This window comes from Salmo salar, chromosome 20, assembly GCF_965601325.2.
Source record: "Salmo salar chromosome 20, fSalSal1, whole genome shotgun sequence".
In the NCBI taxonomy this organism is placed as follows: Eukaryota; Metazoa; Chordata; class Actinopteri; order Salmoniformes; family Salmonidae; genus Salmo; species Salmo salar.
In genome coordinates this window covers 51036448-51064168 of record NC_138310.1, presented here as the reverse complement: position 1 = coordinate 51064168, position 27721 = coordinate 51036448, and the positions used below count along the sequence as shown (strand labels likewise).

At 43.3% G+C, this 27721-nt stretch overlaps 2 protein-coding genes and 1 long non-coding RNA gene across 3 annotated transcripts; 2 read left to right on the top strand and 1 right to left on the bottom strand.

The window, feature by feature from the left end:
- Positions 1-623: 623 nt before the first annotated feature.
- On the top strand, positions 624-13997 carry LOC106580745 (5'-3' exonuclease PLD3). Its single transcript, XM_014162108.3, has 12 exons — positions 624-869; positions 6038-6136; positions 6226-6276; positions 10133-10290; positions 10502-10682; positions 10778-10895; positions 11041-11168; positions 11489-11689; positions 11857-11996; positions 12358-12523; positions 12633-12732; positions 12908-13997. The coding sequence occupies exons 2-12, from the start codon at positions 6110-6112 to the stop codon at positions 13093-13095; spliced, it is 1458 nt and encodes a 485-aa protein (XP_014017583.1). The 5' UTR covers positions 624-869; positions 6038-6109; the 3' UTR covers positions 13096-13997.
- Positions 13998-14080: 83 nt separating this feature from the next.
- Positions 14081-16136, bottom strand: LOC106580743 (uncharacterized). The gene has a single exon (XM_082966492.1). The coding sequence runs from the start codon at positions 15803-15805 to the stop codon at positions 14396-14398; it is 1410 nt and encodes a 469-aa protein (XP_082822618.1). The 5' UTR covers positions 15806-16136; the 3' UTR covers positions 14081-14395.
- Positions 16137-17133: 997 nt separating this feature from the next.
- Positions 17134-21535, top strand: LOC106580744 (uncharacterized). The gene is made up of 3 exons (XR_001322959.3): positions 17134-17427; positions 20772-20889; positions 21139-21535. It is a non-coding gene; the product is annotated as an uncharacterized LOC106580744 (long non-coding RNA).
- Positions 21536-27721: the final 6186 nt, after the last annotated feature.

The following is a 27721-nucleotide window of genomic DNA, read 5'->3' as shown; positions in this document are numbered from 1 at the left end:
TTAACCCAATAGGATTTGTTATGATCTTACAGCGCCCTCATTTGGTTGTCAAACTACATGGCGAGTACAATGAGAGGCTTTTGGTTTGATGTAGCCATAGAGTATGATAGAAGCCTCCAGTGGCAAAAAGGCCACCTTAGCATGGACAGGGCCATTGAAGGTCTACACCATTTTTATTAATGTTGTCAACTAGGTGGGACTTTCAACTTCATTGACTGATCCCTCCTGGTGACCCTGTTGGAGTCATGTCCAACTTGGTCATGAGGAGGGGTCAGCCAATCATGAAGAAGAAAATGGACTACTTCAACATTTATATTGCCTCAATGGCGTTGCCCATCCTTACACAATACAAAATGAGTCATCTATCTATCTTTATGGATGTAGCCTCTGCGGAGCCTGTCGAGTCCCGGACATCGAGATGTACCGGTTTTCAGGGGAAATGGAAAGAGAGGCTGTGACGCGACTATCCGCTTTTGGCGTTAACGTCCATCTTAACTCCTCCACATTTACTGGATTGGTTAAACCGTGCAGAAGACAACCTCACCCGGCAGTTTTGCATCCTTGTCAAGACCAGTATGTAGGGAGGGCATCTAGTTTCAGGCGTTAGATGCGATGCCTCACATATGACGTTGGGTTGGATTCTCATTGGTTGTTTAGGCTTGGTCATATGACCACACGCTCGATAAGGCGTAGCCAATTTATAAAGTATTTGCTCTCGTATTTTCTCATTCTGGCAATTGCATTTTGTTTATCTACATTTAGTTGTTAAAAACAGTAGCCTAATGTAACCGGTAAAAACATTAACGATCATTTACATTCGGTTATTTAATCCATGAAAAATTTCGAAAGTCCCGGCCGCATGATTGCAGGTATGGGTATGAGTGTATTTTGTTGTTTTACTCGGTTATATAGCCTTTGATCATCTAGGCAAGCTCCAAACATCGAAACATTGTTGTAACCAGTGGTGGAAAAAGTACTCATTTGTCATACTTGAGTAAAAGTAAAGATACTAAAGTAAAAGTGAAAGTCACCCAGTAAAATACTTGAGTAAAAGTCTAAAAGTATTTGGTTTTAAATGTATTTAAGTATCAAAAGTAAATGGAACTGCTAAAATGTACTTAAGTATCAAAAGTAAAAGTATAAACCATTTCAAATTCAGTATATTAAGCAAACCAGACAGCACAATTGTTTTTTTTTGTTTTTGTTTTTTGACGGCTAACCAGGGGCACACTCCAACACTGACATAATTTACAAACGAAGCATTTGTGTTTAGTGAGTCCGCCAGATCAGAGGCAAAAGGGATGACCAGGAATGTTCTCTTGATAAGTGTGTGAATTGGACCATTTTCCTGTCAAAATGTAACGAGTACTTTTGGGTGTCAGGGAAAATGTATGCAGTAAAAAGTACATTATTATCTTTATGGAATGTAGTAAAGTAAAAGTTGGTAAAAATATATTTAGTAAAGTACATATACCCCCCAAAACTACTTAAGTAGTACTTTAAAGTATTTTTACTTAAGTATTTAACTCCACTGGTTGCAACAATGTTATGGCTATAATGTAACCGCTGCAATACTCATGCAATATGATATCTACTTGATTGACAAGTTCAGAATATAAAAACAGGAAATTGACTCATAGGCCTACACTGGGTATTCCACACAGAAAACCTTTCAATGTGCATAGGCAATTGGTGGTTACGACACTCAATTTACACTGCGTGCACAATTATTAGGCAAGTGAGTATTCCGATCTTATCATTGTTTCTATTCACATTTTCGAACTCCAAACCATATAAACTTGAACGCTTATTGGATTTAATCATTTTCAGGTGATATGTATTTGTATTTGATATGTATTTATATCAAGGTGTGTATAATTATTAGGCAGCTTCATAACCTCAGGTAAAATGGGCCAAAAAAGAAATGTAACTGACAATGAAAAGCCAAAAATGTAAAATGCCTTTCAGACGGATGCGACACTCTTTAAATAGCTAAACTATTGAGGTGTGACCACTGGACATTCAAACGTTTTGTTGTGAATAGTCAACTGGGGCGCAAAAAACGCATGGGGAAGAAAAGGCGCAAATTAACTGCAAAAGACTTGAGAAGAATTAAACGTCAAACTACCAGGAACCCATTATCCTCCAGTGCCACCGTATTCCAGAACTGCAACCTACCTGGAGTGTTCAGAAGTACAAGGTGTCAAGTGCTCAGAGACATGGCCAAGGTCAAGAAGACTGAAACAAGACCACCACTGAATAAGATTCACAAGTTGAAGCGTCAAGATTAGGCAAAGAAATACCTGAAGACAGATTTTTCAAAGGTTTTATGGACAGATTAAATGAAAGTGACTCTTGATGGACCAAATGGATGGGCCCATGGCTGGATCAGTAATGGACACAGGGCACCACTTTGAGTCAGGTGCCAGCAAGGTGAAGGAGGGGTACTGGTATGGGCTGCTATCATTGAGGATGAGGTAGTTGGACCTCTTCGGATTGAAGATGGATTGAAACTCAACTCCCAAGCCAGTTTCTGGAAGATTCTTTCATCAAACAGTGGTACAGGAAGAAGTCCTCAGCATTCTAGAAGGCCATGATCTTTATGCAGGACAATGCTCCATCACATGCATCCAAGTACTCCACTGCTTGGCTAGCCAGCAAGGGCCTCAAAGATGCCTGAATAATGACCTGGCCCCCTTCCTCACCTAACTTAAATCCTATTGAGAACTTGTGGGCCCTTCTCAAACGTGAGATTTACGGTGATGGAAGACAATACACCTTTTTGAACAGCATTTGGGAGGCTGTGGTTGCTGCTTCAGCGAAAATTTATCGTGAACAGATCAAGAAACTGACAGACTCCATGGATGGAAGGCTCATGGCAGTTATTGAAAATAAGGGTGGCTATATTGGTCACCGAATATTTTTGAAAGGCCAAAAATGTTATCATTGTCATTTTGTGGTACTTATCTGTTAAACTTACTCTAAAAATTGAGAATAAACAAGCGAGTTGAGATAAATTATTTTTGTAATTTAGATGCCTAATAATTCTGCACACTAATAGTTGCCTAATAATTGTGCACGCTTATATTTCCCTGAGAAAGACAAAACTCACTTTTCCTTTGTTAAACATTCAGGTTTGAGGTTCAATAACTTTTTGGATTGACTGAGAGCATTGTGTTTGTTCAACAATAAAATTAATCCAGAGGAATTCAATTTGCCTAATAATTGTGCACGCAGTGTACTGGCAAGGGAGAAAGAGAAATATAAACACAAAATCTGAAACAATATGTTTTATCAAGTCTTCATTTCACTGTACCATGGATATGGGGAACTACGCATAACCGTGTTTGTCCATGACTTAGTGCCAATTACCATGGGGAAGCTCCAAATGTAGCTATCTTATCTTCCATAATGACATGGTCATTGAAGATAACCATTTAAGGGTAAAGTTTGAAATAAGTAGCATTTTCTCTAATGCTGACTCACCTCATAAGCATTCTTCCTTGTATTTACCCTACAAATGTAGTTATTCTTACAAAGAGATATACTAGGCCAGCCACAAGGCATGTTTTGTGAGGCTCCTTGTTGAATTTAGCACTAACAATATGCCATTTGTTTGACTAAAAGCACTTGTTATTTGTGTCTTTGAGAACCAGTCATTAGCAAAGCAAACAATGGTCAACGTGATTCTGTTAATGTTTTGCCTTTAAGTTCGTATAGCTTGATAGGCTATTCATAGTCACTAGAGCCCTGCCCTCAGTCGAGGCTTCCCACTCGTGACTTGCGGCTCTGAGACAGCTAATTTAACTTCTCAGAAACTGATATGTTTAAGCGTATCTATGATGCTTCTGCTTTTCTGTAACATTTTGTCCAGAAATGGCGTATTATCTTATTGGAGTCATGAGCATAGGAAATGCATTCTACAAATTAAATGTCAAGCCACAAAATGTGCTCTGGAGTATCTTGTGCTGTTTGTCAAATGATACAGTGCATTCGGAAAGTATTCAGGCCCCTTGATTTTTTCCCACATTCTGTTATGGTACAGCCTTATTCTAAAGTTGATTAAATTAATTTATCTTCATCAATCTACACACAACACCCCATAATAACAAAGCAAAAACAGGTTTAGACATTTTAGCAAATTTGTAAAAAAAGAAATAAATGGAAATCACATTTTCATAAGTATTCAGACCCTTTACTCAGTACTTTGTTGAAGCAACTTTGGCAGCGGTTACAGCCTTGAGTCTTCTTGGGTATGACGCTACAAGCTTGGCACACCTGTATTTGGGGAGTTTCTCCCAGTCTTCTCTGCAGATCCTCTCAAGCTCTGTCAGGTTGGATGGGGAGCATCGCTGTACAGCTATTTTCAGGTCTCTCCAGAGATGTTCGATTGAGTTTAAGTCAAGGCTCTGGCTGGGCCATCAAGGACATTCAGAGACTTGTCCTGAAGCCACTCCTGCATTGTCTTGGCTGTGTGCTTAGCATCGTTGTCCTGTTGGAAGGTGAACCTTCGCCCTAGTCTGAGGTCCTGAGCACTCTGGAGCAGGGTTTCATCAAGGATCTCTCTGTACTTTGCTTTGTTCATCTTTCCTTCGATCCTGACTATTCTCCCAATCCCTGCTGCTGAAAAACATCCCCACAACATGATGCTGCCACCACAATGCTTCACAGTAGGGATGGTGCCAGGTTTCCTCCAGACGTGTCTCTTGGCATTCAGGCCAAAGAGTTCAATTTTGGTTTTTATCAGACCAGAGAATTTTGTTTCTAATGGTCTGAGAGTCATTAGGTGCCTTTTGGCAAATTCCAAGCGGGCTGTCATGTGCCTTTTACTGAGGAGTGCCTTCCGTTGGGCACTCTACCATAAAGGCCAGATTGGTGGAGTGCTGAAGAGATTGCCTTTCTGGAAGGTTCTCCCATCTTCACAGAGTTACTCTGGAGCTCTGTCAGAGTGACCATCAGGTTCTTGGTCACCCCCCTGACCAAGGCCCTTCTCCCCCGATTGCTCAGTTTGGCCGGGCGGCCAGCTCTAGGAAGAGTCTTGGTGGTTCTAAACTTCTTCCATTTAAGAATGATGGAGGCCACTGTGTTCTTGGGACCTTCATAGCTGCAGAAATGTTTTGGTACTCTTCCCCAAATCTGTGCCTCGACACAATCCTGTCTCAGAGCTCTAAGGACCATTCCTTCAACCTCATGGCTTGGTTTTTGCTCTGACAAGCACTGTCAACTGTGGGACCTTATATAGACAGGTTTGTGTCTTTCCAAATCATGTCCAATCAATTGAATTTACCACAGGGGGGCTCCAATCAAGTTGTAGAAACATTTCAAGGATGATCAATGGAAACAGGATGCACCTGAGCTCAATTTCTTGTCTCATAGCAAAGGGTCTGAATACATACGTAAATAAGGTATTACTGTTTTAAAACATATATAAATTAGCAGACATTTCCAAAAACCTGGTTTTGCTTTGTCGTTATTGGGTATTGTGTTTAGATACATAAAAAAAAATCAATTTTAGAATAAGGCTGTCACTTAACAAAATGTGGAAAATTCAAGGGCTCTGAATACTTTCCGCATGCACTGTATGTAAAGTGTGAACCATATAGGCCTGTGCATTATCTTGAACACCTGCCTGCAAACACTCCTGGCCTGTAGCTTTGATGTCAGTCATTCTTCTACAGCGTTAATGACACCTTGAACTTTCTTTATTATGAATAGGTCTTGACAGAATTGGGGGGGGGGGGGGCAGAGGTAATGTGGAGACGATGGTATGTCGTCGGTGGAATAACACTACTGACTGAGAGTACGGTATTCCACCATTCATTGTGATATAGGGGCTCAGTTAGTAAGGTCACTCATCAGGCACTATAGAGATACAGCTCAACATGTTTCCTGTCACTTCAACCACAAGCAGCAAGGCACTTATCCCTAATTGCTCCTGTAAGTCACTCTGGATAAGAGCGTCTGCTAAATGACTAGAATTAAAAAAATATAGCTTGGTCTTAAATGATTTGATGTAATTTTCTTCTGTTCTGTTTAGAGCCTTTTCTGAGCTGCATTTTCTGATCAGAATCCTGAAGAACTTTGTCAAAAGAGACAATACTCTGTAACAATGATTTCTGATATTCCCTACGAGAAGGTAAGGTTTTTGTCAATACTGTTGTCATAAGTTTTGATGGAATTTTCTGTCTCAGTTTTCTAACTCCTTAATATCTTCTTCTGGTGCAGATGTGTCATGTGGAGTCGAGGAGAGAAGAGTCCTGCAGGAAAGCACAGATGGTATCCAATATTAATGATATTTACCAAGCAACCTAATGAAAATGGTGTAAAAGATGATTAGTCAGTGGCCAAGGTTGTGAGTTAAAAGGGAATGTACCCTAAATACATTTTCATGTGTATTTCTAGTCAATCCACTACGCATGCGGTCTCGAAATATCATAATTTAGCATACGGTTGCATCATAGCTATCAAAACACCCCGTCTGTCAAAAAGTTGCTTTTAAGACTTTACACTTCTATCCTGCTCTTCTATGCCAGTGATTTATTAGAATGCAGCACAACTGACGTCGGGCATGTAATTCAAATGATGGTCTGTGACCAATGTTTAATAGAGCCCTGCCTGAGCCTTTACCCATGCCTGCAACGTTCAGGCCCTACCCTCCCCAGGCCAGATTGCTTCTGCCTGAAATAATTATTACAATCCATTAGCTGCTCCTCTCTCTGTCACCCGCTCACTGAGCACTGCTTGCTCTGCTCATGATGGCTCTGCGTGTGTCTGAGTATCCATAACAACGGCTCTGCTTAGGCTGCTCAATGATGAGATGATGAGAAATGAGCGAGCACAGAGCATGGCTGTTAGCTGCTTTTCTTCACTCTAAACTCCAACCAAACTCAAGGAACATTATTATTTGCATGAAGAAGAGACGGAGATATCGGGGACATAGGTCGGGGTGCCTTGTAAGGATCCGACGGCGAGTGGGTAATCCGCCTCCACCATCAGTCCTATTAGCCAACGTGTAATCATTGGATAATAAAGTGTATGAGCTCCGATCAAGTCTAACCTACCAACGAGACATTAAAAACTGTAATATCTTATGTTTCACCGAGTCATGGCTAAACGACGACATGGATAACATACAGCTGGCTGGGTTTTCCATGCATCGGCATGATAGAACAGCTGCCTTCGGTAAGACGGGGGGGGGGGGGGGGGGGGGGCAGTCGGTGTCTATTTGTAAATAATAGCTGGTGCACAAAATCTAATATTAAGGAAATCTCTAGGTTTTGCTTGCCTGAGGTAGAGTATCTCATGATAAGCTGTAGACCACACTATTTACCAAGAGAGTTTACATCTATATTTTTCGTAGCTGTCTATGGTGGCACTAAGACCGCACTCAACGAGCTGTATAAGGCCATAAGCAAAGAAGAAAATGCTTGTCCAGAAGCGGCACTCCAAGTGGCCAAAGACTTTAATACAGGCAAACTTAAATACATTTTACCTAATTTCTACCAGCATGTTACATGTGCAACCAGGTGGGAAAAAAACTCTAGACCACCTTTACTCCACACACAGAGATGCGTACAAAGCTCACCCTCCAATTGGCAAATCTGACCATACCTCTATCCTCCTGATTCCTGCTTACAAGCAAAAACTAAAGCAGGAAGTACCAGTGACTCGCTCAATACGGAAGTGGTCAGATGAAGCAGATTCTAAGCTACAGGACTGTTTTGCTAGCACAGACTGGAATATGTTCTGGGATTCTTCCGATGGCATTGAGGGGTACACCACACCAGTCACTGGCTTCATCAATAAGTGCGATGATGACGTCACCCCCACAGTGACCGTACATACCCCAACTAGAAGCCATGGATTACAGGCAACATCCGCACTTAGCTAAAGGGTAGAGCTGTCGCTTTCAAAGAGCGGGACTTTAACCCGGAATCTTATAAGAAATCCCGCTATGCCCTCCGACGAACCATCAAATTGGCAAAGTGTCAATACAGGAGTAAAATGTAATGCTAGTACACGGGCTCCGACGCTCGTTGGATGTGTCAGGGCTTGCAAACTATTACGAACTACAAAGGGAAGCACAGCCGCGAGCTGCCCAGTGACACGAGCCTACCAGATGAGCTAAATTACTTCTATGCTCGCTCCGAGGCAAGCAACACTGAAGCATGCATGAGAGCACCAGATGTTCCAGATGACTGTGTGATCACGCTCTCCGTAGCCGATGTGAGTAAGACCTTTAAACAGGTCAACATACACAAGGCCGCAGGGCCAGACGGATTACTAGGACGTGTACTCCGAGCATGCGCTGACCAACTGGCAAGTGTCTTCACTGACATTTTCAACCTGTGTCTGACCGAGTCTGTAATACCAACATGTTTCAAGCACACCACCAAAGCACTCTGTGCCCAGGAACACCAAGGTAACCTGCCTAAATGACTACCAACCCGTAGCACTCATGTCTGTAGCCACGAAGTGCTTTGAAAGGCTGGTCATGGCTCACATCAACACCATTATCCCAGAAACCCAAGACCCACTCCAATTTGCATACCGCCCCAACAGATCCACAGATGACGCAATCTCTTTTGCACTCCACACTGCCCTTTCCCACCTGGACAAAAGGAACACCTACGTGAGAATGCTATTCCTTGACTACAGCTCAGAGTTCAACACCAGAGTAGCCTCAACGCTCATCAATAAGCTAAGGACCCTGGGACTAAACACCTCAATCTGCAACTGGATCCTGGACTTCCTGACATGCTGCCCCCAGGTGGTAAGGGTAGGTAACAACACATCTGCCACGCTGATCATCAACTTGGGGAGGACCCCTCAGGGGTGCGTTCTCAGTCCCCTCCTGTACTCCCTATTCACCCATGAATGCATGGCCAAACATGACTCCAACAGCATCATTAAGTTTGCCGATGACACAACAGTGGTAGGCCTGATCACCGACAATGATGAGAGCCTATAGGAAGGAGGTCAGAGACCTGGCAGTGTAGTGCCAGGATAACAACCTCTCCCACAATGTGATGAAGACAAAGGAGATTATCGTGGACTACAGGAAAAGGAGGGCTGAGCACGCCCCCATTCTCATCGACTGGGCTGTAGTGGAGCAGGTTGAGAGCTTCAAGTTCCTTGGTGTCCACATCACCAACAAACTATCATGGTCCAAACACACCAAGACAGTCATGAAGAGGGCACGACAACGCCTATTCCCCCTCAGGAGACTGAAAAGATTTGGCATTGGTCCTCAGATCCTCAAAAAGTTCTACAGCTGTACCATCGAGAGCATCCTGACTGGTTGCATCACCGCCTGGTATGGCAACTGCTCGGCCTCTGACCGCAAGGCACTACATAGGGTAGTGCGTACGGCCAAGTACATCACTGGGGCCAAGCTTCCTGCCATCCAGGACCTCTATACCAGGTGGTGTCAGAGGAAGGCCCTAAAAATTGCCAAAGACTCCAGCCACCCTAGTCATAGACTGTTACTCTTTGCTACCGCACAGCAAGCGGTACCGGAGCGTGAAGTCTATGTCCAAAAGGCTTCATAACAGCTTCTACCCCCAAGCCATAAGACTTCTGAACAGCTAATCAAATGGCTACCCGGACTATTTCCGTTGACCCCCCCCCCCCTCCCATCTCCCATTTTTTACGCTGTTGCTACTCTCTCTTTATTATCTATGCATAGTCACTTTACCTTTACCTACATGTACATATTACCTCAATTGCCTCCACGAACCTGTGCCCACGTTGACTCTGTTACGGTACCCCCTGTATATAGCCTCGCTACTGTCCTTTTATTGTTGCTCTTTAATTATTATTTGTTTCTTCAACTTTATTATTTTTTTTATGTGTGTATATATATATATATATACTTATTTATTTTTTACTTCATTTTATTTTATTAAATACTTTCTTAACGCTTATTTTTCTTAACTGCATTGTTGGTTAAGGGCTTGTAAGTAAGCATTTCACTGTAAGGTCTACCGCTGTTGTATTCGGTGCATGTGACAAATACAATTTGATTCTATTCAACCTCAGTTCCATAACCGTTATCTCATTCCTCTTTTGTCAGGATGGGCTGGTCAGGGTCACCTCTACATGACTATGCTCATGCCATCTCTGTGTGCAGTATTATAGGTGTCTGCTGGGTCTCACTGGGGTGGCCAGTCTGCTATTGGCTGCCGTGTTCCTCCAGAACCTGCTGCTTCCCATGGTTAACTCCTCCCCAAACAAGCCTGGCTTCAAGCTCCCACTTCCTCTCACTGACACCTGCACCGACCCCTGCAAGTGAGTGGGCCTTTGTACAATGTCTAATTTCCCACTGTTAGTGTGCTCACTGTAAATATCTTATTCTGCCCATTCGTTCTCTATTATTCTGCAGCTTTAACTCATTTGTGGTTACGTGGTTAACCACCATTGTCATGTTTTGCAGAACAGGTGCTATCATTAACTGTTCAAGGCTTTAGTAAAACAATGACGCTTCCTTTCTCACTTCCAGAATCGTTCTATTGGAGAGCATCCCAGAGGGGTTAGAGTTCAACTCGAGTGTCACCAACCCATCCATCTACCAGGCTTGGCTAAACCTGATTAGTGAGGCTCGCAGTAGCGTGGACATTGCGTCTTTCTATTGGACGCTCACCAACAAAGACACAGGCTCTCACGAGCCAACGGCGAATCAGGTGAGTGTCTTCTGGGATTGGCAGGCAATGCGATGCAGTTCTAACCTGTGGGCAGTTTTGGCTTATTTTAGTCTAAACAGTTGTTTTGTCTATAGGGTGAGGATGTCCTGAATAGGCTAGTTCAGGTGTCTGGGAAGCTCTCTGTCCGCATCGCTGTAAATACACCAAGAGAGTCCCAACCTCAGGAAGACATCAATCTACTAAAGAGTTCTGGTAAGGGGTTCTCTGACCGAGCATTTCTGTTTTCAATTCCATTGAATTTGCAAAAGTTAACTTGACCCCAATCAAGCTGCGAACTACAGTAAGGAAGTATTAGTCTGTTTGCTTTTTGTGGTGATAATGGTAGCTCATTTTTTAGGTGCTGATGTAAGAGCCGTGAACATGCGGAATTTGACCACTGGAGTACTTCACACCAAGTTCTGGGTGGTGGACAAGAAGCACATCTACATTGGCAGTGCCAACATGGACTGGAGGTCCCTTACCCAGGTGAGTCTCCTCTGTGCCCTCACACTCAGCCTCACCCCCATATTATTATTATTATTATTATTATTATTATTATTATATATATTTTTTTAAGTTAACAATAAAAAAAAATCTGTTGTTTGAAAATGTAACTATATGAGTTCCTTAAACCATTCGAAAAGTTATGCTTGTGGTTTTTTGGAGGATGTAATCATATTTCCTTGTTCTTTTAAAGTGTAAACATTATAACGCAAGTTTTCAGTGTCAGGGTATTGTCTAAAATTGACACATCAAGTGTTGGGAAAGTAGCTTTGGTTCAGTCTGTCCTCTGTTGTCCTGTTTAGGTGAAGGAGCTGGGGGCTGTGGTGTACAACTGCAGCTGCTTGGCTGCAGACCTGGGGAAGATCTTCGAGGCCTACTGGTACCTTGGGCAAAAAGACACACCCATCCCGTCCCCTTGGCCCAGCAGTTTCAACACTCCTTACAATAAGGACGCGCCCCTGCAGTTGCCACTCAACGGCACAGCCTCCCATGTGTATCTGACGGTAAGAATTGACTAAACGTGCACATTTTTCAATAATCCAATAATTGGATCATATAATACAAATTGGACCGGTTTGTGAAGTCTTGTTATGGAATTCCCCATCTTCATTTTCTCTGGTCATATGTTAGACATACTACTATACTTAATTTGACTGTGCTGTACCCTCAGAGTTCTCCACCATCTTTCTGTGCTGCCGGGAGGACCGGAGACCTGCAGTCTATTCTCAGTGTGCTGGAGGACGCACGGGAGTTTGTCTACATCGCTGTCATGAACTACCTGCCCACCATGGAGTTCTCGCGATCCAAACGGTCAGCCTTCTATTTTAATGTATTAACCTCACCAAAGTTTACGATATGTATTCAGTGTATAATTAATAAAGCACACAAGGCTTAGAGCTCCCGAGTGGCGCAGCAGTCTAAGGCACTGCATCTCAGTGCCAGAGGCGTCACTACAGTCCCTAGTTTGAATCCAGGCTGTATCACATCTGGCCGTGATTGGGAGTCCCATAGGGCGGCGCACAATTGGCCCAGCTTTGGATGGGTTTGGCCGGGGTAGGCCGTCATTGTAAATAATAATTTGTTCTTAACTGACTTGCCTAGTTAAATAAAACAAAAATAATAATTTCCCCATATGACTTTGGCCTAACCCTCTGTGTGGTGCCCTCTGCAGGTACTGGGCAGAAATTGACACTCAGATCAGACGTGTGGCATACGAGAAGCGGGTGAAGGTGCGTCTGCTCATCAGCTGTTGGGCGAGCACTTCGCCTGTCATGATCCCTTTCCTGAAAGCATTGGATTCAATGCAGGGACCCAAGGCCAAGCTGGATGTCCAGGTGGTGAGTAGGACCTCTCGCTACTCATGCACTTTACTTGTCATCATTAATATGGTAAGGTCCTCCACAAGAGCAATTGTTAGATATTAATCTCTTCTTCACTGTTTTACAGAAACTCTTTGTTGTGCCAGCCAATCCCAAGCAGAAAGAAATCCCCTTTGCCAGGGTCAACCATAACAAGTACATGGTGACAGAGAAGGTCGCTTACATAGGTGATTCTGCTCTCTCCTAGATAACATATGCACCAGTCATGCTACTGTATAATGCCAATCAACAATTGCTGATGTTAAAACCAGAGGTAACTTCTCAGAAGTTATGCACAACCTATAAAATCAGATCCCATGCACTATAAAATGCAACGTTATTGTGTTTCCCATTGATCACCAGGTACCTCTAACTGGTCTGGAGACTATTTTGTGAACACTGCTGGATCGGCTTTGGTGGTGAACCAAACGGCTGCCCAGTCAGTGGAGCCTACGGTCCAGGCACAACTACAGGCCGTGTTCGAAAGGGATTGGGACTCTGCCTACAGCACCCCAATCCACCAGCACACCGACCTCAAAATGGTGTGTTAGATACAATACTACACTCTAGACCAGGGGTTCCCAACTCCAGTCCTGGAGTACCCCCCAATAGCACACATTTTTGTTGTAGCCTCTGGCAAATTTGGGGGGGGATTCAACTCATTGAGGGCCTGATGATTAGTTGACAAGTTCAATCTGGTGTGCTTGTCTGGGGCTACAATACAAATGTCTACTGTTTGAGGTACTCGAAGACTGGAGTTTGGAAGCGCCACTCTAGAATGTTACAGGGCCTGTGTCCTCCAAGCCAGCGTGGGGAGGGATGGATTCTAATCAGCAGGTGTTTCTGGGATGATCTCTTAAATTGCATCACTATTTTTTTTAAATAATTGCAGGAGTAGCAGGAGATATGTACTGTAGCAGAAGATGGGTAAAACAATGCTGCCCTCTGCAGCGTCATTGGGTCTATCACAAAAGGCATTATCAACTTCAACTCTTCGAGAATAAATCCCAGTGAATCTCAGGGAGATTGCTATATTACGTGTTGAATTTTTGGACTAATGTTTCTCGGCATGCTGGTTTGATCCTTTTATTCTTTTTAATGTATGTTTGGTGTGTTGTGCCTCGTTTTTCTATGCAGCCTAGACTAGGTTTTTTAATTCAATCATTCTGAATCCTAGCTTTAAAACTAGTATGTTTCCCATAAAATTGTGCAGTAACTGATTTCATGTGTGCAATTAAGTCCCCAATTTTTTTTTCTGGAATTTGCACTGCGTGGAGTGTCTAATATGAGCAGTGCAGTGGAGAATGTTGTTATAGAAACTGTCAAAGTACTTAAGTGTTTAAAAGCACTGCACTGTGTATCATTTGGCAAGCACTGTTACTGTACAATATTGATCACATTTTGTACACACTTCCTTTATATGGTAATGTCCCTAATAAATTGAATTTAAACAGTTGTCTGTCATTTCATTTTTTAGCAGTTGTATACACAAGTGTTTAGAATAAGTACATTTCATTACCATGAATAATGCATGCAGTCTTGCAAATTATACATTTATTTATCCACTGTGCATTCAATATGAAACTCATAACGACAACATTTTCAGAGGGCTGTTTTAAAAAGCGGGTCTACTTGTCTATTCAGGCCTGCTTTGCATTGGCAGAGTGTCTGTTTGCTGTATTGAGGAGATCACGTTGACCCCCCTCCCTCCAGGAGACTCAGTAGTGGAGGTATTTCCGCTGCGTATGGCTACAGCAGGCTGGGGGGCCGTAGCCCAGGTAGGAGGACACCTCTGGATCCGTGGTCCACGCCGGCCACCATTGGCCACAATGACAGGTGTAGCCTTCAGGTTCAAAATTGAGAAACTGGATCTCCTGTGGGAGAGTGGGACACCAAAATGGTGAATGACATAAACGTTCCAGAATTGTAAACCCCACACCATTTATACAGTATTATGGTACTAATCTCTACTGACAATGATATTGTATCTCCAAAATGACATACTCTTACCTCCAAACCATAATCACAGGCTGCCTCCTTTGCCTCTGCCTGCTCCCTGGGCTCTGCAAGGTCCTGTTGGGTGGTGGAGTCCCTAGAAAAGAAACTGAAGCCTATGGGCTCACCTGCTTTGTCCACCTGGGGCACAGAGGTATAGCTCAACCCGTGGGTTGGATCGGACCGCGAGGACCTGGCCACTGGCTGCCTCAGGCGCTGGCTCTCACACAGCCTGGTGAAATAGGACAGCATGGAGCCACTCTCTGGTTCCTCTCTGCTGGTGGAGCCTAAGTGAGGACAGTTTAGCTCAGTCTCCTGGAAGGCAATGCTTTCACTTGGTTGGAGGCCAGCTTGGAGATCTGAAGGTATCACAGAGCTTGACGGATGGAAGGCACACTGGACGTCCTTATCCGCCCATACCCCCATGGTGGTCTCCAGGCTGGCCTCATCCACAATGCACAGGCTCTCCATTAGGTCTTCAATCAGTGCTGTGGGGGACTGAGGCACACTGGGGATTGGGGTCTGCTGGGAGAGAACCCCATTGTTACCTTGTAAACCCTCTGAGGATGGTGGATTGCCCTCCCTGTGGTCATGGTGATTTTGAACCCGTGGACATGACTGGTGGGCCTCCTTCTCCCTGGGGTACAGGAACCGCTGGCCCCTCTCTGCATTCAGATGGTGAGACCTACAGCTGTCTCCCTCTGGGGCTGTATCCTGAATCAGGGCTTCACGGAGAGCCTGAGCGGACTTCTCATAGTAGCGGTTGTAGTCTGGGTACATGCGTAAGTGGTGCATGTTGATGAAAGGATGGTGTAAGGCTGCATTGGGTAGGATCCTCTGGTGGGAGTCCAAGGTTAACATCCGCTTGAGGAGCTGCACCATGCTCCGGCGGTCCTCAACTTCTGCTGCCACGTCTTCGTTGCGGAGCTCTGGGTCGTGCTCTGTGAACTCCATGGTCTCCAGCTGGTCCAGGGAGGAGAGGATGTACTTCCTCCGATCTGTCGATCCCAGCTGCTTCCCCTGGGTACGGCCTTCTGTGCCTGAGGGGGGACGCCTCTTGTTGGACTTGAGCTGCCATTTATTCTCTCCTCGACTGTTGGTGGTGAGCTTGAAGAAATTGTGAACCTTGCTGGCCATGTTGAGCAGATGGGCTTGCGGTAGTCCTTGCGTCTCGCAGATGTACCTCACTTGATCAAACTCTGAATCGCCGGGATACAGAGGCCATCCAAGGAACAACTCTGACATCACACAACCCAGAGACCACATGTCCAATTTCTCACAGAATGGAAGGCCCAGGAGGATTTCAGGAGACCTATAGAACCTGTGAGTTATTTGAAAAACAGGGTAAGAGCAAATGTAGGTACTTATTTTCTTTCCCAAATGTTTTGTTTGTGGAAGTGATCATGTTTGGTTCACACAGACACCCTGAATTACTTTTAATGATCACATTCACAAATACAAGACATCACAAAGCATGTGATGCAACATAAGCTCTCTACCTGGATTGGATGTATGGCTCCTTTACAAAATGCACTTCACTGAAAATACTTGCAGAACCAAAATCAATCAACTTTACGCTGAAAGGATGGCGACAATGATCCACGACCATTATATTTTCAGGTTTCAGATCAGCATGAATGATGGCGAGTTCCTTTAGTTTGGCTAGCGCTTTTATCATCTGACACGTGATGGTCCTGATGTTGCGGACCGCCATCGGCTTGAAACCATTCTCTTTCTGAAGCTGATGCAGGTTCTTCTCCAATAGTTCAAAAACCAGGTAATGATTCGTTTGGTCACGGAAGTCCTCGTGAAATTGAACTATGTGGCTTGTCTTCAAATTATTCCGGGAAAGAGCACTTATAAGTTTTAATTCATTTTTTATCACTCGATTTCTGTGAACATCCATTTTCATAATTTTTACCGCCACTAATTCTCCGTCACTCCCTCTCCAGCATTTTGACACTTTTCCGAAGGTACCCTTTCCCACTACATCCAAAGTGTGGTAGACTTCAGTTTCAGAATAGATATCTCTCATTCTCAGCTTGCTTCCTGGTCTTTGTGGTGATTTTAATTTCAATTATAAACATATTGTCAATAGTTCTAAATCCATAGAACGTTCCCTGGGCGATCTAACAATTCTAAGCATTCTATTTCGAAAGTTTCATCAGAACTAAACTATTTGCAGAAGTTGCAATACCTTCACTTGATAAAATGACCGAGATTTTTAGAAAATCATCATTATCATCATCATCCTCAATCATCATCGATTATATTAGTTGGCTAATACTGATAAGACAAAAAATATATAACAATATTCCTTATGATGATACATGATGAACAAATCATTATTACAGTATTATTAGTATTAAATGTATTATTATTATGACAATAATACATAGGCTAAATAAAGAAATACATTTGTTCACTGTTTTTGTTCCTGAAAAAAAAATGACTAGGCCTAGCGAATGCCTATATACAGTAACCTATGCTTGTCTATATGCAAAATCCTTGAGACTACAATAGAATTCTGGTCAATGGCCTCCACCTATGCAACCTTTTCCACATCACCAGAAGAAGGAGGGGCATATATTATGTCAACAGTTACTTTGGGACCGGGCGAAAATGACGGTATATAGGCCTATTTCAAAAACAGTTACTTTTGCCCTACAGTTTGTAGTTAAATATCGCAGTCGTTTATTGTTTTTCTTTTTAGGAGTGGTTGGTAGGCTATAGAATTGTGCAGCTTATGCTCTATCCACGACAATTGTCCCGTTATCATATGATGCCGGGCGCACGAATTGGAGCCCTTGGTTTTTACAGATTTAAGTTTTTACAGATTGAATTTCGAACTTCTAGATCAGCGCCAAGTCATCCACCATAAAGATGAGGTAAGAATACAAGTATTTCTGTTACAACTTTTATTTTATTGGGGATTTGGTAGCCTAAGTTTTTCACTAACCTTTTTGATCACACACACACACACGTCTCAATGCAAACCACGTTATAACGCGATTATAGGCGTTCATATGAATGTATTAAATAATTGGAGATGTGACACTAATTTTAATTTATAAAATAATTTTCGATTGAAACATATAGGCTACTACAGGACTGAGTCTAAGGCATAGTCATAGGCAAATTATAGGATTATGTGGTTTGCTTTGACTTCATTGTAGACTCAGCAATGACCTGCCAAGGTGACTTTGGGGTAGCCTAACATTGGTGGACAAAACATGCGCAGAACTAGTGTTGGGGAATAGTGAACTACATGTAGTAATTGAACAACATTTTGCAATAGCTTGGTGGTAGTTACATTTACATTTAAGTCATTTAGCAGACGCTCTTATCCAGAGCGACTTACAAAATGGTGCATTCACCTTATGATATCCAGTGGAACAACCACTTTACAATAGTGCATCTACATCTTTTAAGGGGGGGGGGGTTAGAAGGATTACTTTATCCTATCCTAGGTATTCCTTAAAGAGGTGGGGTTTCAGGTGTCTCCGGAAGGTGGTGATTGACTCCGCTGTCCTGGCGTCGTGAGGGAGCTTGTTCCACCATTGGGGTGCCAGAGCAGCGAACAGTTTTGACTGGGCTGAGCGGGAACTGTGCTTCCTCAGAGGTAGGGGGGCCAGCAGGCCAGTGGTGGATGAACGCAGTGCCCTTGTTTGGGTGTAGGGCCTGATCAGAGCCTGAAGGTATGGAGGTGCCGTTCCCTTCACAGCTCCGTAGGCAATCACCATGGTCTTGTAGCGGATGCGAGCTTCAACTGGAAGCCAGTGGAGAGAGCGGAGGAGCGGGGTGACGTGAGAGAACTTGGGAAGGTTGAACACCAGACGGGCTGCGGCGTTCTGGATGAGTTGTAGGGGTTTAATGGCACAGGCAGGGAGCCCAGCCAACAGCGAGTTGCAGTAATCCAGACGGGAGATGTCAAGTGCCTGGATTAGGACCTGCGCCGCTTCCTGTGTGAGAAGTTTTTTATTTAGTTGAATTAAATTCAAATCTAGGTAGTGTTTTCAGTAGTTAATAGCTTTTTTTTTGCCATGTAGCATTTCTTTCTTAAGGGTAGGGCGGCTTTAGTGTATCTTAACTTCTTCTAGTGTGAAGTAATTGGTAGCTTGATCAAATATATTTTCAGAGTTGCTTCCCCAATACTGCCCAGAGCAAAACATTGATAAGATTATTTGTGATCATTAATATTTGAAGATTAAAAAACGATATCCAGAATACTAGAGTAGAATATTTGCCACACTTTGAACCATTTAGGACCCTAAACAAAAGGAAAAAGATAAGGGCTGCATTCAATCTTATCGCAGAAGTATCGTTATATATAGCAAGCTCGATTGAAATTTAAAGGTTCATTTAGACTGCATTCGCCGTAAACACATATGTCGGCTCAATCGGAAATGACCTTTAAATTGGAACCCGGATTTTAAGCGAAACGGGATGAATCCAGCCCTTACATGCCGTTTACACTATTATTGGCCGAACTCCCTTAGCCACGCCCTCATGGGGGGTGCTAACAAACTATCATGTAGCTAGGTAGTGCTACATATCAACAGCCATTGTCAGCCAATCCAGTAGGGGTTGGAAGCAATGGTGAGCTTCGATTGGTCACTCACGTTGCGTTAACGCGGAAGGTTTTAATAAAGTTCAGCTTTCCCCAATTTTAGTCCCGTCCTGTTCAGCTCCCTCGCCCATGCTCTCATCGCTCAATGGTCCCCCGCCCACCCGGTTTCTCTTGCTTTCCTTCCATTGAAAGGGAATTGGCTTCCGGTGTTTCACCGCGCGATGCATCCTTCTGGTGTAAACTCACCGTTAGTGTCACTTCTTATTTATAACAAATGCTGATCAATCATGGCTAATCCCTTTTAATATCTGGAAATGCTTTCCTTGCGGGTCCAGTTTTAACACCAAGATTAGTCCTCATATCTCTCGATGGAGCGGCTAATGGGGATCACTAAATACTCCCAGAATTAAAGCTATAAGGTTGCCTTTTTTTCTCTCTGCATTTATCACTTTCACTTTTTTTATATGTCAAACCTCCTCCAGGTCACAATAAATCATACTTTCTTTACAAGTTTATTTAGGTTAATTTGAACCATTTCGTCATTCAGGTTACTGTCTTGGATGACTGCTCCCAGTGCCAAGAGTAGAGCATTGCCATTGCAAATTATGGGCAGCTATTGTGTGCCGGGCATTTTAGACCCCCAGAAAGAAAATCTGTATGTTTTTTCCTTTGCTAGTTTGATCAATTACCTAATTGGCCATTCAGTATCTATGGATTCAGATACATTTGAATGTTAAACATTAGTTTTAGTCCGATTAGTAGAGTATATTGCAGTAGCAGCGTTTGAACACTGGTGGGCAGCATTAATGCAGTTTCTATAGCTGTAGTGAGGTCACATGGTGTGCAGCGCTGCTTCACATTCTCATCAATCACTCTAGGATACTAATCTCAGAGCCCTATCAGTCAGAATAAGGTATGCACTGGACTATGCCCATGATAAGTTACAGTATGCACTGGACTTTGTAGTGAACACACATGTGCGTCACTCTATCACGATCAGATCGCAGAACAATTTCTGTAATGCCATGTCGTCAGGTGGAGAAATATGCAAAGCACAGCCCAGAGTTTATTTTGGTTTCCCTGTGCCAGTGCCTCCACCCAGTGGGGAAGAGGAGGGAGGGTGGAGAGGTACTTGCCTACTGCCTACAGCCATGGTGGGCGATTGGTGGTGCTGTCCTCTATCAGGACAGGATGCCACTCTCTGAATGTCCTGTGTTTACAGAGGAGCTGCTGCTCTGAGCACCACCCTGGACCCGCCTCCCGCCAGCCCACCCTCCTCTCCCCTAATCACTCAGCCTACCCCCTACTTGCCTGCTCCCTGTCCCTTAGAGGGAAACAACTCTGCACTCTCCAACTTTCCCATCAAATTTGATATTGATTCTGTAGGGCTGAATACCTAACCATTGGTCTGGATGATGAATATGTCGTATGGCTTTTCCCATTTCCTTTTCATATGGCCTGGAATGAGATCTCTATCTTAATTTAACCTAGCCATATTCAGTAACATAGCATTAAGAAACCAAGCCTGATCTCTCCTCTTGACATCAATGAATGATTGCATGTCCCACTCTCTGGAAAGTGTACTGAGGAGTTACTGGGCTGTAGTTTTTCACCCCATCTCTGTCTCTATTATTTTAGCTCTCATTTTCTACCCCTATCCAGATTCTTTAGGCTGGACCAGATGCAGATGAGGGGCATGCCTTTGCCGTGCTAGTGCCGCAGTCTGTGATGACTCCATCGGTGGTGTCTGGCTCCTCCGTGGGCAGCAGATGGCTTGAAGGTGGGTTCCTCTTCCACCGCGAGTTGGCTTCCCTCTAACCCAACCTACAGCCCACGAACCGCATCTCTCTTCCAGTTACGTCAATTAGTTCCAGTTACACAGTTTCCAATCCACAACCTTAGACATGGTGGCTACATTTGGCCCCAGTTGATTTGGGTTGTAGCCACAATGGTTTCTTTCATTATTTGATTAACTTAGTTGTGTATTCTGCTTTGTGACTATCCAATGCCTGTTATCTCACAACTGTAGGACCAGTGGCTGGAGGATCTGCAAGCAAGTGATGGCAGACGGAAACACCATCAAAGCGAGGGATGGCATGGCACTGCAGAGGACCCGACACCAAAGCCCTGGTCTATTGACCAATCCTATCTAACACGATGACCAGCTCAATTCATTATTGAGATGAGTAGCTCAGCTAATACAAGTCAAAACACTATTAACAGTTAATCCAGTTCATAGCAGTGAAAATGTTTACATTATTTGTCAGAAACAGATTGTTTTTGATCAGTTCTGGCACGTACAGTATTAGTCATGTTTATGGAAGTGCCAAAAGGTTAGTGCTTTCGGGGCTATGTATGACCCTTGGATTTGCTGCTAGGTTTATAATACACTGATGTGGGAAATAAAGTACTGTTTTGACCCTGAACTTCTGTTCCTTGTCTGCTCGTGCTTTTGAATGATATCATCCAATTAGGATCCTTCCTTTTAACCACTTCAAGTGTTATTGGATTGTCTGTTGGCAGTTATGAATGGTCAGCGGCAACACTCAGATTTGATCACATTAACGGGATAGTCTCATGACAGCAAATCAGGTAAGCGGTGGAGTGGACTCAAACTCACTTCGAATTTTGATACCACCAGCTGAATGTTTCAGAGCTAATTAAGTGTGGATTTAAAAACAATCTGCAATAGCCTTGTATTACTTAAAAATGATTCATTTTAGGGTGTAAAAATGTTTTTTACAAATGGTAATATACACAATTAGTGGATTCAACTATTTCAGCCACACCCGTTGCTGACAAGTGTATAAAATCGAGCACACAGCCATGCAATTTCCATAGACAAATATTGGCAGTGGAACGCCCCGTACTGAAGAGCTCAGGGACTTTCAACGTGGCATCGCCATAGGATGCCACCTTTCCAAAAGTCAGTTCGTCAAATTTCTTCCCTACTAGAGCTGCCCCGGGCAACTGTAATTTTAATGTGAAGTGAAAACATCTAGGAGCAACAACGGCTCAGCCGCGAAGTGGTAGGCTAAGTGGTAGGCCACACAAGCTCAACACTCACTACCGAGTTCCAAACTGCTTCTTGACAGCACAAGAACTGTTCGTCGAGAGCTTCATGAAATGGGTTTCCATGGCAAGCAGCCACACACAAGCCTAAGATCACCATGCACAATGCCAAGCTTGCCGCCATTGGACTCTGGAGCAGTGGAAACGCGTTCTATGGAGTGATGAATCATGCTTCACCATCTGGTGAATCTGGGTTTGGCGGATGCCAGGAGAATGCTACCTGCCTGAATGCATAGTGCCAACTATAAAGTTTGGTGGAAGACAAATAATGGTCTGGGGCTTTTTAATGGTTCGGGCTAGGCCCCTTAGTTCCAGTGAAGGGAAAACTTAATGCTACAGCATACAATGACATTCTAGACAATTCTGTGCTTTCAACTTTGTGGCAACAGTTTGGGGAATGCCCTTTCCTGTTTCAGCATGACAATGCCCCCATGCACAAAGCGAGGTCCATACAGAAATTATTTGTCGAGATCGGTGTGGAAGAACTTGACTGGCCTGCATAGAGCCCTGACCTCAACCCCATCAAACACCATTGGGATGAATTGGAACGGCGACTGCGAGCCCGGCCTAATCGCCCAACATCAGTGCCTGACCTCATTAATGCTCTTGTGGCTGAACGGAAGCAAGTCCCCGCAGCAATGTTCCACCATCTAGTGGAAAGCCTTCCCAGAAGAGTGGAGGCTGTATAGCAGCAAAGGGGGACCAACTCCATATTAATGGCCATGATTTTGAAATGAGATTGTCTGACGAGCAGGTGTCCACATACTTTTGATAAAATACTGTACTTGCCCAACAAAATCTGAGCATCTCCAATCATATGTCAGGATGTTCTATTCGGATGCTCAGCATTCTGAGTATATTATGTAACTTATAAGGTCCTGTGGGAAATGGCTCACATGATTATATTCGTCACAGCTCATTAGAAATAAAAGTACTGAGGTGTTTCCATCTGGTTGTTAGTGTCTTGAGTGGGTGTATGTGGATGGAGAGCTGCTTTGTTTGTATTCCTGGACTCCTTCTGGAGCTCTTTTCTCTCTGCCAAGGCAACTGTAGTCCTCTCAGCAAGGATGGATTAATCAAGTTTCCACCAATTTATGGTCATGGAATATTTGGAATAATGTGTGATGAATGTGCTTTTGTGCTTATGTCACGGCTGTCGTAAGGAGCGGACCAAGGTGTAGCGTGTTTGTAGTTCCACATTTTATTAAATCCGTGAAACCTTGCAAAACATAAATAACTGAATTCAACAAAACCACAAACTGTGACGCAGAGAGAAACAAACACTACTCAAAAGATAATAACCCACAAAAACAGGAAGAAAAAAACCCTACTTAAATATGATCTCCAATCAGAGGTAACGAGGACCAGCTGCCTCCAATTGGAGATCAACCCAAACAACCCCAACATAGAAATAGAAAAACTAGAACATAAACATAGAAATAGAAAACATAGAAAAACACAAAACACCCCCTGTCACGCCCTGACCTACTCTACTATAGAAAATGACATCTTACTAGGGTCAGGACATGACAAGAGAGACCTGAAAATAGCTGTGCAGCGACGCTCCCCATCCAACATGACAGAACTTGAGAGGATCTGCAGAGAAGAATGTGAGAAAATCCCCAAATACAGGTGTGCCAAGCTTGTAGCGTCATACCCAAGAAGACTTCAGGCTCTAATCGCTGCCACAGGTGCTTCAACAAAGTACTGAGTAAAGGGTCTGAATACTTACAGTACCAGTCAAAAGTTTGGACACACCTATTCATTCCAGGATTTTTCTTTATTTTTTTAAACTATTTTCTACATTGTAGAATAATGGTGAAGACATCAAAACTATGAAATAACACATATGGAATCATGTAGTAACCAAAAAAGTGTAAAAACAATCTAAACATATTTTATATTTGAGATTCTTCAAAGTAGCCATCCTTTGCCCTGATGACAGCTTTGCAGAGTCTTGGCATTCTCTCAACCAGCTTCATGAGGTAGTCACCTGGAATGCATTTAAATGAACAGGTGTGCCTTGTTAAAAGTTCCTTCTTAATGCGTTTGTGCCAATCAGTTGTGTTGTGACAAGGAAGGGGTGGTATACAGAAGAGAGCCCTAGTCGATATTATGGCAAGAACAGCTCAAATAAGCAAAGACAAACGACAGTCCATCATTACTTTAATGAAGGTCAGTCAATCCGGAAAATTATAAGAACTTTGAAAGTTTCTTCAAGTGCTGTCGCAAAAACCATCAAGCACTATGACGAAATTGGCTCTCATGAGGAACGCCACAGGAAAGGAAGACCCCGAGTTAGTTCTGCTGTAGAGGATAAGTTCATTAGAGTTACGGGCCTCATAAATTGCAGCCCAAATAAATGCTTCACAGAGTTCAAGTAATAGACAAATCTCAACATCAACTGTTCAGAGGAGACTGCGTAAATCAGGCCTTCATGGTCAAATTACTGCAAAGAAACCACTACTAAAGGACACCAATAAGAAGAATAGACTTGCTTGGGCCAAGAAACACGAGCAATTAACATTAGACCGGTGGAAATTTGTCCTTTGGTCTGATGAGTCCACATTTGAGATTTTTGGTTCCAACCGCTGTCTTTGTGAGATGCAGAGTAGGTGAACGGATGATCTCTGCATGTGTGGTTCCCACCGTGAAGCATGAAGGAGGAAGTGTGATAGTGCTTTGCTGGTGACACGGTCAGTGATTTATTTAGAATTCAAGGCACACTTAACCAGCATGGCTACCACAGAATTCTGCAGCGATACGCAATCCCATCTGGTTTGCGCTTAGTGGAACTATCGTTTATTTTTCAACAGGACAATGACCCAAAACACACCTCCAGGCTGTGTTAGGGCTATTTGACCAAGGAGAGTGATGAGTGCTGTATCAGATGACCTGGCCTCCACAATCACCCGGAATTGCCAAGAAACTGAAAATCTGCTACAACGCTGTGTACTACTCCCTTCTCAGAACAGCGCAAACTGTCTCTAGCCAGAATATAAAGAGGAGTGGGAGGCCCCGGTGCACAACTGAGCAAGAGGACAAGTCCATTAGAGTGTCTAGTTTGAGAAACAGACACCTCACAAGTCCTCAACGAGCAGCTTCATTAAATAGTACCCGTAAAACACCAGTCTCAACGTCAACAGTGAAGAGGTGACTCTGGGATTCTGGCTTTCTAGGCAGAGTTCATCTGTCCAGTGTCTGTGTTCTTTTGCCCATCTTAATCATTTATTTTTATTGTCCAGTCTGAGATATGGCTTTTTCTTTGCAACTCTGCCTAGAAGGCCATCAGTTTGATTGTCACGGCTGTCATAATGATTGGACCAAAATGCAGCGGGAATGTGTATGCTCATTTTCCTCTTTATTAAATAAAATGAACACTGACCAAAAAGAACAACGAAAACAGTCTTGTCAGGCACACAGCTAAACAAGAAACAACTACCCACAAAACCCATAGAAAAACACCACTACTAAATAGGACTTTCAATTAGAGGCAACGAGGAACAGCTGCCTCCAATTGAAGGTCAAAACAATAAACTAGACATAGAAATAGAAAAAATAGAAAATAGAACATAGAAATACAAAACATAGAACACTACCCAAAAACCCAGACAACACAAAACAAACACCCCTGCCACATCCTGACCAAACTACAATAACAAATAACCCCTTATACTGGTCAGGACGTGACATTGATGTTATTTTAATTGACAAAAAAATTGCTTTTCTTTCAAAAACAAGGACATTTCTAAGTGACCCCAAACTTTTGAACGATAGTGTATGGCCAGCAAAAAACGCCAGCAAATCAGCTCGAAGTGATTTTAGTTTTGGAAATCTGTTCCAAAGTATTCCCACGCAAAATAGAGAGATATATGTGACCCTATACAAAAGTAAGCAAGGTTTGAAATTATTATGTTTTAGTCAAATATTATATCTGTTTGGACTTCTTGCGGTCAATTTGCAGTCTACAAATTATTTGTGATTATTTCCAGGCCCCCTGACCATCCGCTCAGGTAAAAATCTGCCCATGGGTGAATCTAGTTGATGATCCTTGGTCTAAACCAAAGTAGAATAACTCAAACGGTGAATGTTGTGATGACATAGAATCAATGTGGAAAATGGATTGGATTTGAAAAAAGTGATCAACGTAAGGGAATTTAGTTTTCTTTTCACCAAGCTTTTAACCTAAATTCAATGACATGGTGCATTTTTTTGTTGATTTTACATTGAATTCACGTTAGTTGACAACTCAACCAAATATAAATGTAAAAAAGAAGTTGAACTGACGTCTGTGCCCAGTGGGTATGCTTCAGATGACTTACATGATCAACAATGTGCTCTGGTAGTACTTCATTGCATTGATAAGGACTCTCGCTTCCTCAGAAGTTATTACACTGTTTGGAATCAAGCTTGAAAAAGATTGATAAACTCTTTCCCCAAGTTCTCAAGTTGTCCCTCCAGCATAGCTCTGTTAGTAGCGGTAGTAGTGTGTGACTGACTGTACAGTATGATCATCTTACTACGATACCCGTTGGCCTGTTTACCGCAGACCAGGCAGGGGAATGTGTTTTTCTTTTGATTATATTGTGGCTGATTTTGAGCTCTGTCTGACATGGTGTCCATTGACCAGTTAACACTAAGCCTGCTCACAAGGCCGTGTTGGGCCGGGGCTAAAGCCATCCCGTCACCGAACAAAAGAGCAGGGCTTTACCAGGGGGAGACGCAAACTGCTGACTGTCAACTTGAGCTAATGCGGTCCCATTCTGTTCCGTCTCGGTCCTGTCGGCCTCCCTCTCTCCATCCATCCATCCCTCCCTCCCTCCGTCTCTATCTATCCCTCTCTCTCTCTCTCTCTCTCTCTCTTTCCCAGCCTGGGACGCTCTTTCTACATGCTAGCCCAGAAACAGCCAGGTCTTCCACCAGCCTACTGACAGACAGAGTGCTAACCTTCAGACGATTATCTGTCCATTCAGTTGCACCCATCTCTCTTTTTTTGTTTGTTTCTCAGTGTGTCAAAGTGTGTTTGTGTGTGTGTGTGCTCTGTGGTTTTGCGTCTCTTTGGACCATGTGTGAGTGTCTGCGTGGGATATTCAGAGTCACCTGGACGCCCTCTTCCGATGCAGGTCAGTAGGGATGGGGGACGAGTGATGGGGGATCTGCTGTTCATTAGCCGTGTTGTGCTTCCTAGTGATAGACATTGCTTTGTCGAGCTGCATTCAATAGATTCTGGAGACACAATATTGATGAGTAACAACATCATTGACTTGTTCTGTCTTGAATCAGATCTATTGGCAAGTCCAATCTAATTTTATTGGGGGAAATGTGTGTTCCAAAGTGTCTTTTATTTCACAGGAACATTTTTGTATTATGAAGAGACGCAACTCAAATCAGTTCTTAGTTTAAACCATAGACTTGCTTCGATGCCATGCTACGTGGTAGCACTAGCAACCCCTCCCACTCCAGTTGACCTCCCTTCTGAAACATGTCACAGACAAATTCCATCTCTCGCTCTTGTTATTTATGTTAAAGAGTGGTTCCCC

What these genes read in the sequence shown, in the direction of transcription:
- LOC106580745 (XM_014162108.3), top strand. Translation starts at nt 6,110, where the DNA reads ATGATTTCTGATATTCCCTACGAGAAG. An exon ending in ACGAGCCAACGGCGAATCAG is followed by an intron (nt 10,683 to 10,777) that starts GTGAGTGTCTTC and finishes TTTTGTCTATAG; the next exon opens with GGTGAGGATGTCCTGAATAG. An exon ending in CCAAGCTGGATGTCCAGGTG is followed by an intron (nt 12,524 to 12,632) that starts GTGAGTAGGACC and finishes ACTGTTTTACAG; the next exon opens with AAACTCTTTGTTGTGCCAGC.
- LOC106580743 (XM_082966492.1), bottom strand. Translation starts at nt 15,805, where the DNA reads ATGTGGTCTCTGGGTTGTGTGATGTCAGAGTTGTTCCTTGGATGGCCT.